This window comes from Panthera uncia, chromosome X, assembly GCF_023721935.1.
Source record: "Panthera uncia isolate 11264 chromosome X, Puncia_PCG_1.0, whole genome shotgun sequence".
NCBI classification, from domain to species: domain Eukaryota; kingdom Metazoa; phylum Chordata; class Mammalia; order Carnivora; family Felidae; genus Panthera; species Panthera uncia.
In genome coordinates, this window is record NC_064817.1 from 84860541 (window position 1) to 84873345 (window position 12805).

Below are 12805 nucleotides of genomic sequence, written 5' to 3' on the forward strand. Positions count from 1 at the left end.
GTGATGAAAATCTTGGTTCCTAATAGCATTAATATAATTTGTTATTTTCTTTATCCTACAATATACCTATGATAGCTTCAAAATAGCAATTTGCAAGTGAACAAAATAGCAATTTCAATTTTAATAGTAATAATAGGATTTTTAAATGCTATTAATTATTTCTTTGCTGTTCTTTTTTCCTCTTTGAATGGACTAATTTCACTAAGAAAGTGTAGTCAAAATATGTTTTAGAGGCACTTAAAGTAATTTTTTCTTTGTATGGTTTATGTCAACAACTTGGTTTATATTAGGTTCACCGGTTTCAGTTTGTTTTCAATTTTTAATAATATTTCTACCTCTTCTAAATTTTTACCTTTAATTATTTAAAATATTTACATTGCTGTTTAACAGTGGTATAATCGGAGATGCTTCCCACCCATTCTTGCCATCCCCTTTTTCCTCTTTCCCCCACAGGTAATCATTTTTACTATTTTTGGTACATCTTTTCATTGTTTTGTGCCACCATCCTTCTCATAAAAATGTAGCATATTCTATACACTACTTATACTTCGTTTCTTTTATTTAATATTATGTCCTGGAGATAACTACACATTTCAGTGTACATAGATTTTTCTCATTCTTTTTAAAAGCTGCATTGGTTAACATGTGGACGTACCATAATTTATTTAGTTATGTCCCTATCGTTTCTAGTGTTTAGCTATAATTATGGTTATATGGTCATTTCCGAACTTCAGTTATAACAGTGTTGCAGTCAATAACCTTTCAATTCTGATTTTTTTTCCTAATTTCTAGTGTACCTTTGGATAGGTTCTTAGAAATGGGTTGCTTCAAAGGGTAAAAATGTGTAATTTTGCTAGATACTTCAAATTTCTCTCCGTGGTGTTTGAATCCCATTAGCTGTGTATAAGAGTACCTTTTCCCAGAGCCTCACCTACAGAGAATATTGTCAAACTTGTATTTTTGCCAATTCTGTCAGGTAAATTTGATTGAAGAATTTTTGGAGTGATCACATTGATATTCTCAGGAGCAGATATATTTGCCACTTACCCATCCCCTGCTAAATTCAGTATTCATCACCAACCTGGCAGAACTGCTTTATCTTTTAGAAAAGACATTTATTCCACTAATTTGTCTGCTCCTGCTAAGTGCAATGAAGACAATGCTCCCTCAAATAGGAGTTGCTTCTATAGTTTCCTATAAAAGAGACTTTTAAACACGTGTAGGAGTTGACCTTTTTTTCTATAGCAAGAGTGAATGTTAATTATCAATGAGACACATTTGTCCATTGCTATTCTAAATGTAATTTTTATAATTCCTTTGGGTAGAATATAATTTTACTCTTACTGATTGTTGTTTGGTTCAAGGAATTTATTTCTAATTATAGGGTCCTCCTGGACTTCCTGGATTTCCAGGGACACCAGGTCTTCCTGTAAGTAGAATTTGGCTTCTTAATTGAAGATTCCTTAAAAAGTAATCTAAAAGAAATATTATACATGTGTTTATATCTCTTTTCAAAGGGAATGCCAGGCCTTGATGGAGCCCCAGGACCTCAAGGTATCCCAGGATGCAATGGAACCAAGGTGAGATTTCTTCAACTTAATCTTAGGCAATATGCTTTATAAAAATAGATTTTAAAATTTGAAGAAATCAATGTGAAGAATGTTGGTGATATAGTAGCTACAGGTCTAGAACATACATACATAGGATATGTTCTGAGTTAACATTTTCAATATATTACAACATCAGTAATTCTTTAAACACGTGTATTCAGCTGTGATATTGCATTGGATTGAAAGTTATTTTATTGAATCCTGTTTTGACTTTAGTGTAAAGTAGGGTGAGAGTTAAAAAGGAATTAGGATATATATGTTTCAAATATTATATCAGTTGTTAAGAGTAATACTTGTGAATGTCATTCATTAGCTTTGCCTTTTTTAAAAACTAGGTACAATGTAAGTTCTCAAAAATTCATGTTTAAAACATTTTTTTGACCTTGCCTAATAACATCCCTAAGAAAAATCCTAAAAATCTACCTATAATACAGCACATCAGTTTTTACTATAAACTATTAGTATGAAAACAGAAATTCTTCCCTGTCGGCAAAAATGATGAATTTAACAATTTAAAAAGAAAAATAAAACTTTACATATGATAAAACATTTTTTCATGACCCATTTTTCTTGTGTTTCATCAGCTGTTTGGGTTTATCATAAAGTGATAGCAAGGAAAAACAATGAGGAAAATTTGCTTTTTTTGATAGTTTACATCTTATTCGCTCACTTTTTTCCTTTTCCTATATATTAATGCAATATGTTATTATTTTCTGTATATCCTTTCAGCATTTTCCATTCTGCACATGATACTTTATGGAACTGTTCATGAAATATCCTAGATTTTGTAGCTAATGGCATGTGTTAGATTTTATATAGGGTACATATTTAAAATAACTTGAACAAACTATTTTGTATCATGAAGGCTATATTTTGTGATAATTATTGTAGTATATACTTGAAGGCAATAAAGTTATTTTTACCTCCAACTTTTCTTCAGATCATGTGACCCTTACCAACACTACCACCAACAATTAACAACAATAACAATAATAATAGCCAATAATAATAATAATAACAACAATAATAAATTTTTTATTTTGGATTTGTGAGGCTTACTTGTGTTCTTCATTTCAGCTGGGACAAACTTACCTGCATGGAGCTAGTTTGCATGGAACATTGCTGTTAAAATGGGCTGCATTCTTGTGTCTATTATGGTTATTTGTTTGTTTGCTTGCCAGCCTGCCTTGAGCAACAAACCACTAGCCAAAGTTGTAAATTTGAAGACCAATGTGTCAACAATGTATATAGTATGCTATGTGATTAAAGGGATCTTTTTCTTTTTTTTGTAAAGCAGCACCTTAGCAGATCTCATGATTACTTTGTGTTTGAGGCCCCCAATTATGTGAGCAAAAAATGTTCTAGATGGATTCATTATGTATACTTTAAGATTAAATGGTTTTTTTTTTAATATTCTTTACTATGTAACTAATAGAATGAGCTCTAGAGATGGAATCAGAATATATGGGTTCTTTGGTTTTCTGTCTTCTAAACTTGATAGGCAGGCCACTTCCTTTCTCTCTGGGCCGATTTTTTCCATATGTAAAAAGTGATGGAGAGAGGAGTACTGGACAATAACTCAAAGGCACAGAGCTGTAATAATTTTGCTCTTTTAAGCCTCTGACAAAGATGTCTCTAGGATTACCATGGCATGTAGGTATTAGAAAGGAGGTTGCATTGGGGTTCTTCTACAGCAATTTTAGCTTTTGTTTTCTAAACCAAATGTGTATATTAGTATTTTACAATAGCGAGTGAGAAAAATTGGATGCCTAGAAAACATAATGACCTGCAATTGCTAGAACTATTGCTATTATTGTCCTCTTGGTGATATTAATGGCATTCTCTCTTACCATCTTTTCCTCTTTACAAAAATAATTTGAAATAGTTTACAATAAAAGAATAATGCAGTGGGGCAGTTAAAATAAAGATCTATATAATACATGGGCAGGAAATTGAGATAAATCATTAACTATTAAATGTGATGATGACCAGGAATCTGTGGTGTGATTGTCTCAAAATGGATTTGTCAGAAGAAAATGACTAGGGTAGAAGATCTTTTTCTTTATTTCTGATTGGGATTGATGAGTAGGGATAAAAGTATCTTAGAAGGTTGAATTGATATGGGCAGTTGATACTGAAGTAATTGGAAAGGGAAGGCTAATGAATTTTTGGCAATCTGGCATGTTTCAAAATGCCTTTTAACCGAAATCTTTTTAGTAAGACATTGTTTGTTGGTATAGTTATGTTTTGTTTCTTGTTCCTCCATTACTCTTTCTTTTTAACTCCTTCTAGGGAGAACGTGGATTTCCAGGCAGTCCCGGTTTTCCTGGTTTACAGGGTCCTCCAGTAAGTTATAAAATTTAGGATTATAATGAACACAGGAATTGACAGAAGAATCAGAAGGGTAGAAAGTGAGCTCAGTGTGTTCATGTGGAGCAAAGTTAGTACATTTTAAACTAGTAAACTATAAGAAGATTTTTAGGAAAAAAAAGTTGGTAGTATAGCTCTGTGCTGGGTAAATGTAAGGATTCCATTGTATTTCATATAAATGTCATCTCTAAGATACTTTGTACTTAGAATGACCCTACAGTAATCTACTCAACTGACTATTTGGAAAGTAGTATGTTCTTTTGCTCGATCCCCTCTCATATGTATAAAACAGTCCTTTTCTTTTTAATAATAGGGACCTCCTGGGATCCCAGGTATGAAGGTAAGCATTCCATGCTAGGAAAGTAAACATTTTGAATAAAATATATGAAAAGCCTACAACTTCAATCAGATAATGTCTCTGACTTCTGTCTTAAAATGGATGTTTCTAGAAGTTGTGCAGGTACACACAAGCTACCCTTAAGTAATCTCCTTTGTTCCCATGGCTTTAAGTATTTTCTGTGTGCTGTTATACTTGTAAACGTGTATATAAGACTCAGATTTCTTTTCTGATCTTTCAATTCCCATTACCTTTTGATACAGTTGACCATTTGCTCCCTTTAGAAATGCTCTTTTCCCCTGACTTCTGTGACACTACCTTTTTGTGATTTTGCTTCTGTGTCTCTCTGGTCATCACACAGTCTTCTATAAAAGCTCATTTTATTCTATGCAGCAGGTATCAGGACACAATTCTGACACGTTCGTCTATGCCTAGCAATATTCTTAATGTTCATGGTATTATTTACTACCCAGCTACTGGATAGTAAGTCTAAAATAGACTTTTCTTCGGAGTTGGATGCATGTATTAAACTGCATCCCTGACTTCTACTCAGATATCCCCGAGACATTCAAATTAACACATTCAATGTAGACCTAGACCCCCCCAAAACCTGAGAGTTAATATTTATGTCTCCTACAACTTCACACACCTCCTCATTCCATTCTATCACTAAATATTGTTAATGTGGCCTATAAAATATATCTTGGGGTGCCTGAGTGGCTCAGTCGGTTTAGCATCCAACTTTTGATTTCAGCTCAGGTCATGATCTCATGGATCTCATGGTTGTGAGATTGAGCCCCACGTTGGGCTCCACACTGGGCATGGGGCCTGCCTAAGATTCTCTCCCTCCCTCTCCCTCTCCCTCTCCCTCTCCCTCTCCCTCTCCCTCTCCCTCTCCCTCTGTCTCTTCCTTGCTTGAGCGCTCTCTCCCTCCCTCCCTCTCTCTTTCTTTCTCAATAAATAAATAAATGAATGAATGAATGAATAAATAAATAAATAAATAACATATATCTTAAATTCATCCACTTTTCTCCATCCTCACTGCCACCAGACTAACCATAATGTCTCATCTGGACTCTTGCAATAGCTTCTTCTTAATTAGTCTTTTTTTTTTTTTTTTTTGGCTACTATCCCGTCACCTCCCAGCCTGACTTATTCTATATATAGTAGTCAAGAATGATCTTTTAAAAACATAAATCAATAGTTTAATCTCACAGGGCTTCCCACTGTCTCTGAGATAAAGTCCACATTCCTCTCCATGGCCTGTAAGACCTGCGTATTCTGGTCCCTGCCTACATATCCAGACTTCTCTTTAAACCACTTTTCCCTGGGCTCGCTCATCACACGGGTCTGCATTAAGTTATTTGAATGTAGCAAACTCTTCACGTTTGGGGTCCTTTACACATGCTTCTTAAACTACCTAGTACTCTTACCCATTTTCACCTGGCTGACTCGTTATCCTTTACATCTCTGCCTGTATGTTGCCTTCACAGATTGCCCTTGTTTTGACTACCCAAATTGATTTCCATCACTGTTTCTTTTTTTAATTGAAATATATTTGACACATAACACTGTATACATTTAAGGTATACAAAATGTTAATGTGATACCTTTATATATCATGATTGCCATTGTAACAATAATTAGCACCTCTATCAGGTCACATAATTAGCAATTCATTTTAGTCCTCCACTATTTCTTTATCATGTACCATGTTTTTTCTTCATAGCCTATAACAGAACATTTTGTCATCTTATTTGTTTACATGTTATGGTCTGCATTTCTCCAGTATATTGTTAGCAACATGAGGACAGAGGTCTTGTTTGTCTCCTTCTCTACTGAGTATCCAGAGCCTAACACAATTCTTGGCAAATGTTAATATTTAATAAACGTTTTTGTAATGAATGAGTAACTGAAGGTATCACAGGCTCTTAATAAATCGATTGTACTTCAGTGTATTTTGGCCACTTTCCCATTTGTCTTTAAAAGGTAAATTTATTCATGTTAATTACTGAGATCACCTAATCCTCAGGACATTTATGTGACAGATTTAATTCTCAGATCGTTTTTTGTGCTTTTGCCAGTTTTCATGTGTTGTAACTGTTACTTACAACTTCCATTGATAATTTCTTTCAGGGAGAACCAGGTAGTATAATTATGTCATCGCTGCCAGGACCAAAGGGTAATCCAGGATATCCAGGTCCTCCTGGAATACAAGTAAGCATCCAGTGATTTTCTTCTTTACTGATTAAATACAATCACAGCATCAGTTTTTCCTCTTCAGCCTTTAGTACCCTCTGTTTTAGTTACAGAAATCATCATCTGAAGTTTGATAGACATCGCATATACCTCATACCTGAAAATGAAAGCAATCTAGACCAGGGAGAGTTTTATAAAGGACTGTTTCGTTATTTTATCTTTCTATCCGGTTTCCATGGAAATTTTTGTTTTTGGGTTTGGCAGCGGAAATAGGCTTCTGTATTCTTATTCTTGTGCTGTGAGGATCAGTAAGTAGTAGGGGTAGTCCTGATAATTGTAAATGGCCTGATTGAAAATACAAATCATAGGTCTCCCATTTGCGATATTAAAAGACATCATTTGTAACACTATTAGTTATGCATAACACATGAACATGTTTTGAAGCCTGAAGGAATAAAATTTATGCATAGTGAACATCAAGCATAATTTTAAGAAAATAAGTTATTTTAGCCTATAGATAACACGCATAGAAATAACAATATTTTTCAAGTATTTATAGATCAGGTAGTCAATTTCTTGAGGTTTGTATTTCACAAGGATTGATCCCTTTGCCAAAATAATCAGTATTTTCTAATATTTGATTACTAAGATGTAATGTTGGGCACTTTTTTCAGTAACTGCCATCTCATTCCATGCTTGACATCACCCATCCATGTGCTGTTAAGAACTCTCAGTGTTGCCCTTTATTTCTTATAATTTTTTGTTATGTAATATTTGAAAATGCAGCAGAATACATGCAAAATATATGTATGTTATGAACCATAACTACCAAATGAACACCTGTGATCCCAAAATAGCATTTGAGAGCTAGAACATTTCAAATAATTGTGAATCAGCCTGTGGTTCCCTTGGGACTCACATCCTTCTGCATTCTATTAAGACATAAGTACCATTTTGAGTTTTCTATTACTTCTTAAAGATAGTTTTATTTTATATATGTATATCTCTAAGCAAGAGTGTTTAATTTTGCTTGAAAATAATATAAAATTTATGTAGTTTTCTCCAACTTTTTCTATTTGATATGTTAAGATACATCCATATTACTGTTTGTGACTATAGTTCATTCAGTTTTACTTCCCTATAACATTCCATTGTGTGAATATACTACAGTTTGTTTCTCCAGCCTCCTATTGTTGAATATTTGGTTGTTTTGGGATTTTTTTTAATTACAGAATAATCCAGGATTTACACCTAGATACAGAATTGCTGGAGTTCACTGAAGTCAAATTTTCAGCTTTGCAAGATGCCAAATTGTGTTCCACAATAGTTACATCATTCCCTTATCTGTTGTTCCAGTTATTCTGCCTTCCTTTCTTGTATTCAATCTCATTTATTTTTAATTTAATTTAATTTAATTTTTTGCATCTTTTAAAAATCTTTAATTTTTTTAAATTTATTATTAAAAATATTTATTAACATACAGTGTTATATTAGTTCCAGCTGTACAATATAATGATTCAACTGTACATTACTCAGTACTTATCACAATCAATAAGTGTTCTCTTAATCCCCTTCACTTATTTCGCCCATCACCCCATGTACCTCCCCTCTGGCACCACCAGTTCTCTTTATTTAAGACTCTGCCTTTTTGTTTATCTCTTTTCTTTGTTTTGTTCCTTAAATTCCACATATGACTGAAATCCTATGGTATTTATCTTTCTCTGACTGACTTATTTACTTAGCATTATACCCTGTAGATCTATCAGTGTTGTTGCAAATGGCAAGATTTCATTCCTTTTATGACTGAGGAGTATTCCTCTGTGTGTGTGTGTGTGTGTGTGTACCACATCTTCTTTATCCATTCATCTATAGATGGACAGGGGTTATTTCCATATATTGGCTATTATAAATAATGCTTCAGTAAACATGGGGGTGCATATACCTTTTCAAATTAGTGTTTTCATTTTCTTTGGGTAAATACATAGTTATTTTTTCCTTTAAAATAGAGAAGCTACCTTGAAACTGGTAGCCTTTCCTTTCCCATTTCTAGCATAAAAACCCCAGTAAATGCCCATCTTTATCACTTTATTTTGTAAAACTTCCTTACAGTGTATTTGTCCTATATTTGTTATCTACCACTGTAAAACAATTTTTCTAAAAGTTGCATCCATTCTGTTTAGTTGAATTTCTTTGTAGTTAATCCTTTTATTCTTATACATTTTAAAATTCTGCTTATAATACTGCAGAATTGTAGAATTGTATAAGCAATTTGTGGCAGTTCTTTAAGTATAAATCTCATTTAGTGTAGTTCTTTGTGTGATATAATGAGAGGTTTTTTTTTTCATCCTTTTCTTCACTTCCTTTATAACAGGGCCCAGCTGGTCCCACTGGTTTACCAGGGCCAATTGGTCCCCCAGGACCACCAGGTTTGATGGTAAGTTTGCTTCTGGAATTTCATTTCTCCTACTTTAAAAAAACTTCTTATAGGAATACTAATATTGTTTCTGTTACTTGAAAGTACAATGCATTGTCAGTGCTTATAATATATATATATATTTTATTTACAGGTTATTTTACAATGTTATGGTGAACAATATATGTGCTAAGTAATAGTTCCATTTTCTAGATGGAGAAAAATGAGGTACACAAAAGGAAAGATTTAAAATAAAATATCTTGTTGGTTACCTCTTGATGTGTCAGTGCTAAAGCTGATTCTGGCCATTTCATTAAGTCTTCTCAGGCAATTCTCTAGTCACTTGATGAAACATGTTTCTTCCATCTGCAGTTTTCAGTTTAAGAGGAACAAAAAACAGGTATTCCCCCCCAAAAAATATTGGCTCTTGTTTCTAAGGGGCCTGGGACTAAACAGGATTGGTGAGGATAGTGGATCATTTTGCAGTGGGATAAGGATTTGTGCACCTCAGGAAAGAAGCAACAACTTGTAAAGACCTTGAGTATGCAACCAGTTCTCTTACTTTACTACCTCAATGGTCACTCATGTTTTTTCCTGTAATTAAATTCTGAGTATTTTTGCCCCTGCAATACTTAGATTTCATTCGAGTCAGGCTTTGGACTTAGAGCTTTGCTACTGCCCTCTTAAAAGGGCAAGAAAATTGTACTTCAGTCAAAGTTATTTCTCATGTGCCACTCTATCTCTCATGTCCCATATATTTAAGTGACAGTTTTCATTATCTCTTTATAGATTGTACAATTTTGCTTGTGACAGTTGGTCCTCTATTCTTGAATGAAGGAAATAGTATTTGGTAAATACTAAGAGAATCTGCCAGAAAAGATTGTGATTTCTGCTTTGCTGGAAATATATTAGGGAGAATTAGTAAACCCTTTTGTTTAGTTTATTTTAGTTGTAGACACCCTGCAATGCATGAGACCCTGGACTATGGCACTTTTTCCTGACTCCATTGTTACAACATCAGTAAACCCTACGAGTATTATTACATCTTGAGTTTCCCCAACTCTTGTGGCTATGTAACTGATGCACTCTGCACTCCTGAATGTTCCTTCAGTTAACCCTGATTCAACAGGTGAAGCAAAGTCTTAGAAATGCCACCAGGGTCCAATATGTAAATAAATGGATCCATTGAGATCAAGAGGTGATATACTTGGGCAAACAAATGCTTATCTAACTTTTCAAGCCTTGAAACATTCTCAGATATACAAAGTCAGGTCACATAAAAATGAGACAGAACTAAAAAAGGGAAACACATGCTTTTTAGAACTAGAGAGTTAATTGCCTTGTAACACCTACATTTACCTATAATTCTGATATGAGAAATTTGATATGTTTGTTGAGATTAACTTTTGTATTGATTTTTGGCACTGGTGTTGCCCCTCTGCCTCTACTCATCCTTGCATTTCTTCCTCTGCCTACTTGTATACTGGTACAGGAAGTCTCCACATTCATCTAGATTGGTAAAATCAATTTAAATGTGAGAATAAAACAAGAAGATACTATTTTGAAGGGCATTTTAAGTCCTCACTTTTTATGAAAACAAATAATTTTTTGAAGCCAAATAATTTTTAATAAATATATATCCTGTTTCTCTTTTTCTGTGTCTACTATTCTTAGGGCCCTCCTGGCCCACCAGGATTTCCAGGACCAAAGGTAATTTTCTTTTTCTTTACATTTTTTATTTGGTATGAATTCTTTTTGTTATTGTCAATGAGATTTTAAACTAAAATGTCTCTCTTCAGGGGAATATGGGCTTAAATTTCCAAGGACCCAAGGGTGAAAAGGTGAGTAAAGGAAAAAGTTGATTATTCAGCCCTCAGTTTTCTCCTTTCCTCATCATTTGAACTTGTCTTTTTTCTTCTTGCCACTGACTTAGCTTACGTTTTGTATTATTGTCTGTGTAAATTATGAAATATTACTTTCTTATTAAATCTTGCAAACAGGGTGAGCAAGGCCTTCAGGGCCCCCCTGGGCCACCTGGACAGATCAGTGAACAGAAAAGACCAATTGATGTAGAGTTTCAGAAAGGAGATCAGGTGAGTATGTAGACAGGAAACCAATGAACATTTTGCTATAAAAGTGGCTTTCCATTAAAATGCATTATAAGCTGGAATATAGTTATATATGTGAAGGTATTTTAAAAATAAGAATTTGAGATAATTAAAATTTTTAAAGAGCTTCATTGAGATATAATTTACATACCACACAATTCACCTATTTAAAGTGTACCGTTACATTTTTTTTTGTATATTCACAGGGTAGTGAAACTGTCACTACAATATAATCCTAGAACATTCTCCTCAACCACCCCCTATAAGACCCCATTCCTATTTATTGTCACTCTTCATTTCCCCCCAAACTCTCAGCCCTAGGCAACTGCTAATCTGCTTTTTGGCTCTGTAGATTTACCTATTCTGATCACTTCACATACATGGAATCATACAATACATGATCTTGTGTCTGGCTTCTACTTTGTTTGAGGGTTCATTCTTATTGTAGCATATATCAGTACTTCATTTCTTTTTGTGGCTCAATAATATTCCCTTGTGTGAATATTCCACATTTTGTTTATGCATCATCAGTTGATGGACATTTGGATCATTTGCATTTTTGGCTATTATGGGTAATGCATTTGTGTATGAAATTAGGTCATGGTAAGGTAGACCATCATTGTCTTAGATGACAAATATAGTGTTACTGTATAAACCCTTGTTGTGTTTAGAAATAATTATCTGATACCTTGTATCTACTAGTGTAGATGGGATCATACAAATCATTTATAGTATAGTGGCCAACCTTGAACAAAGTGTGTACATTGTTGTTTCACTTAAATGCTAATAAAGAACAGATTCACTGAAACTCTGCCATCAGTATGGATCGGGTCATTTAATTCTCTGCCAAAATGGATGTGTGTTATATAGCTCCTATATTGACTGGTTATGGGTATTCTTGCTTTTTATAAAATGTACCATTAATAATTTCATTTTAAGTGTTGTCTTTTTATTTACCTAAAAACTTGGCTTGTGCACACATTAGAAATTAACTGAGGTAAGCAAAGATGGCTCAGGTTCTTTTGCCTAGAAAATTTCAACTTTGAATTAGAAACATCCTGTTATCTTTGGTTATACTACATGAGTCCATTGTTCAGCTTGTTAAAAGTGTTTTTAGCTAGCTCTAGTATTAATGTTATTTTCCTTTCCCCTATTACTGCATAGGGACTTCCTGGTGACCGAGGGCCTCCTGGACCTCCAGGGATACGTGGTCCTCCAGTAAGTAGCCTAAAATTCTTTAGAGTCATTTAATGTAAATTGGTATTGATACATAGCACTCCACGAACCTGTGTAAAACTACTTTTCTGTGTACAGGGTCCTCCAGGTGGTGTGAAAGGTGAGAAGGGTGAGCAAGGAGAGCCTGGCAAACGAGTAAGTGTTACGACTATTAATACTCTTTACAAAAGATTTTAAATGTGTGTTTGTGCGTGTGTAATTTTATTCTTTCCTCGTAAATCCTACTTTCTTTGTCTCAAAATGTCACAACTGACATAGTCATTTATTTATCATAGTATTGAAATCTGAAGAGTCTACTTAATATATAGTCTAAGGCAGAAAGAAAACTTATTATGTTCTTTAATCTCATACTTCCTAAATAACAAATTTATATTATTGCATGTCTTTGACTCTTATAGGGTAAACCGGGCAAAGATGGAGAGAATGGGCAGCCAGGAATTCCAGTGAGTAGATAAAGGTCCATCCTCCCACCTGACCCCCTAAAATGGCAACATTTGTATGTGGTGGTAGAGAAGCAGGATGGCAAACAGGC

The 12805-nt window shown here is 34.1% G+C and overlaps 1 protein-coding gene across 1 annotated transcript in view; it reads left to right on the top strand.

The window, feature by feature from the left end:
* The window catches only part of COL4A5 (collagen type IV alpha 5 chain), a 237673-nt gene that overhangs the window by 123538 nt on the left and 101330 nt on the right, over window positions 1-12805 (top strand). The window contains exons 5-16 of the mRNA XM_049644165.1: window positions 1385-1429; window positions 1518-1580; window positions 3903-3956; window positions 4294-4320; window positions 6454-6534; window positions 8888-8950; window positions 10604-10639; window positions 10729-10770; window positions 10930-11022; window positions 12202-12255; window positions 12352-12408; window positions 12672-12716. Coding sequence (XP_049500122.1) covers window positions 1385-1429; window positions 1518-1580; window positions 3903-3956; window positions 4294-4320; window positions 6454-6534; window positions 8888-8950; window positions 10604-10639; window positions 10729-10770; window positions 10930-11022; window positions 12202-12255; window positions 12352-12408; window positions 12672-12716 — 660 coding nt within the window. The remainder of the gene's footprint in view (window positions 1-1384; window positions 1430-1517; window positions 1581-3902; window positions 3957-4293; window positions 4321-6453; window positions 6535-8887; window positions 8951-10603; window positions 10640-10728; window positions 10771-10929; window positions 11023-12201; window positions 12256-12351; window positions 12409-12671; window positions 12717-12805) is intronic.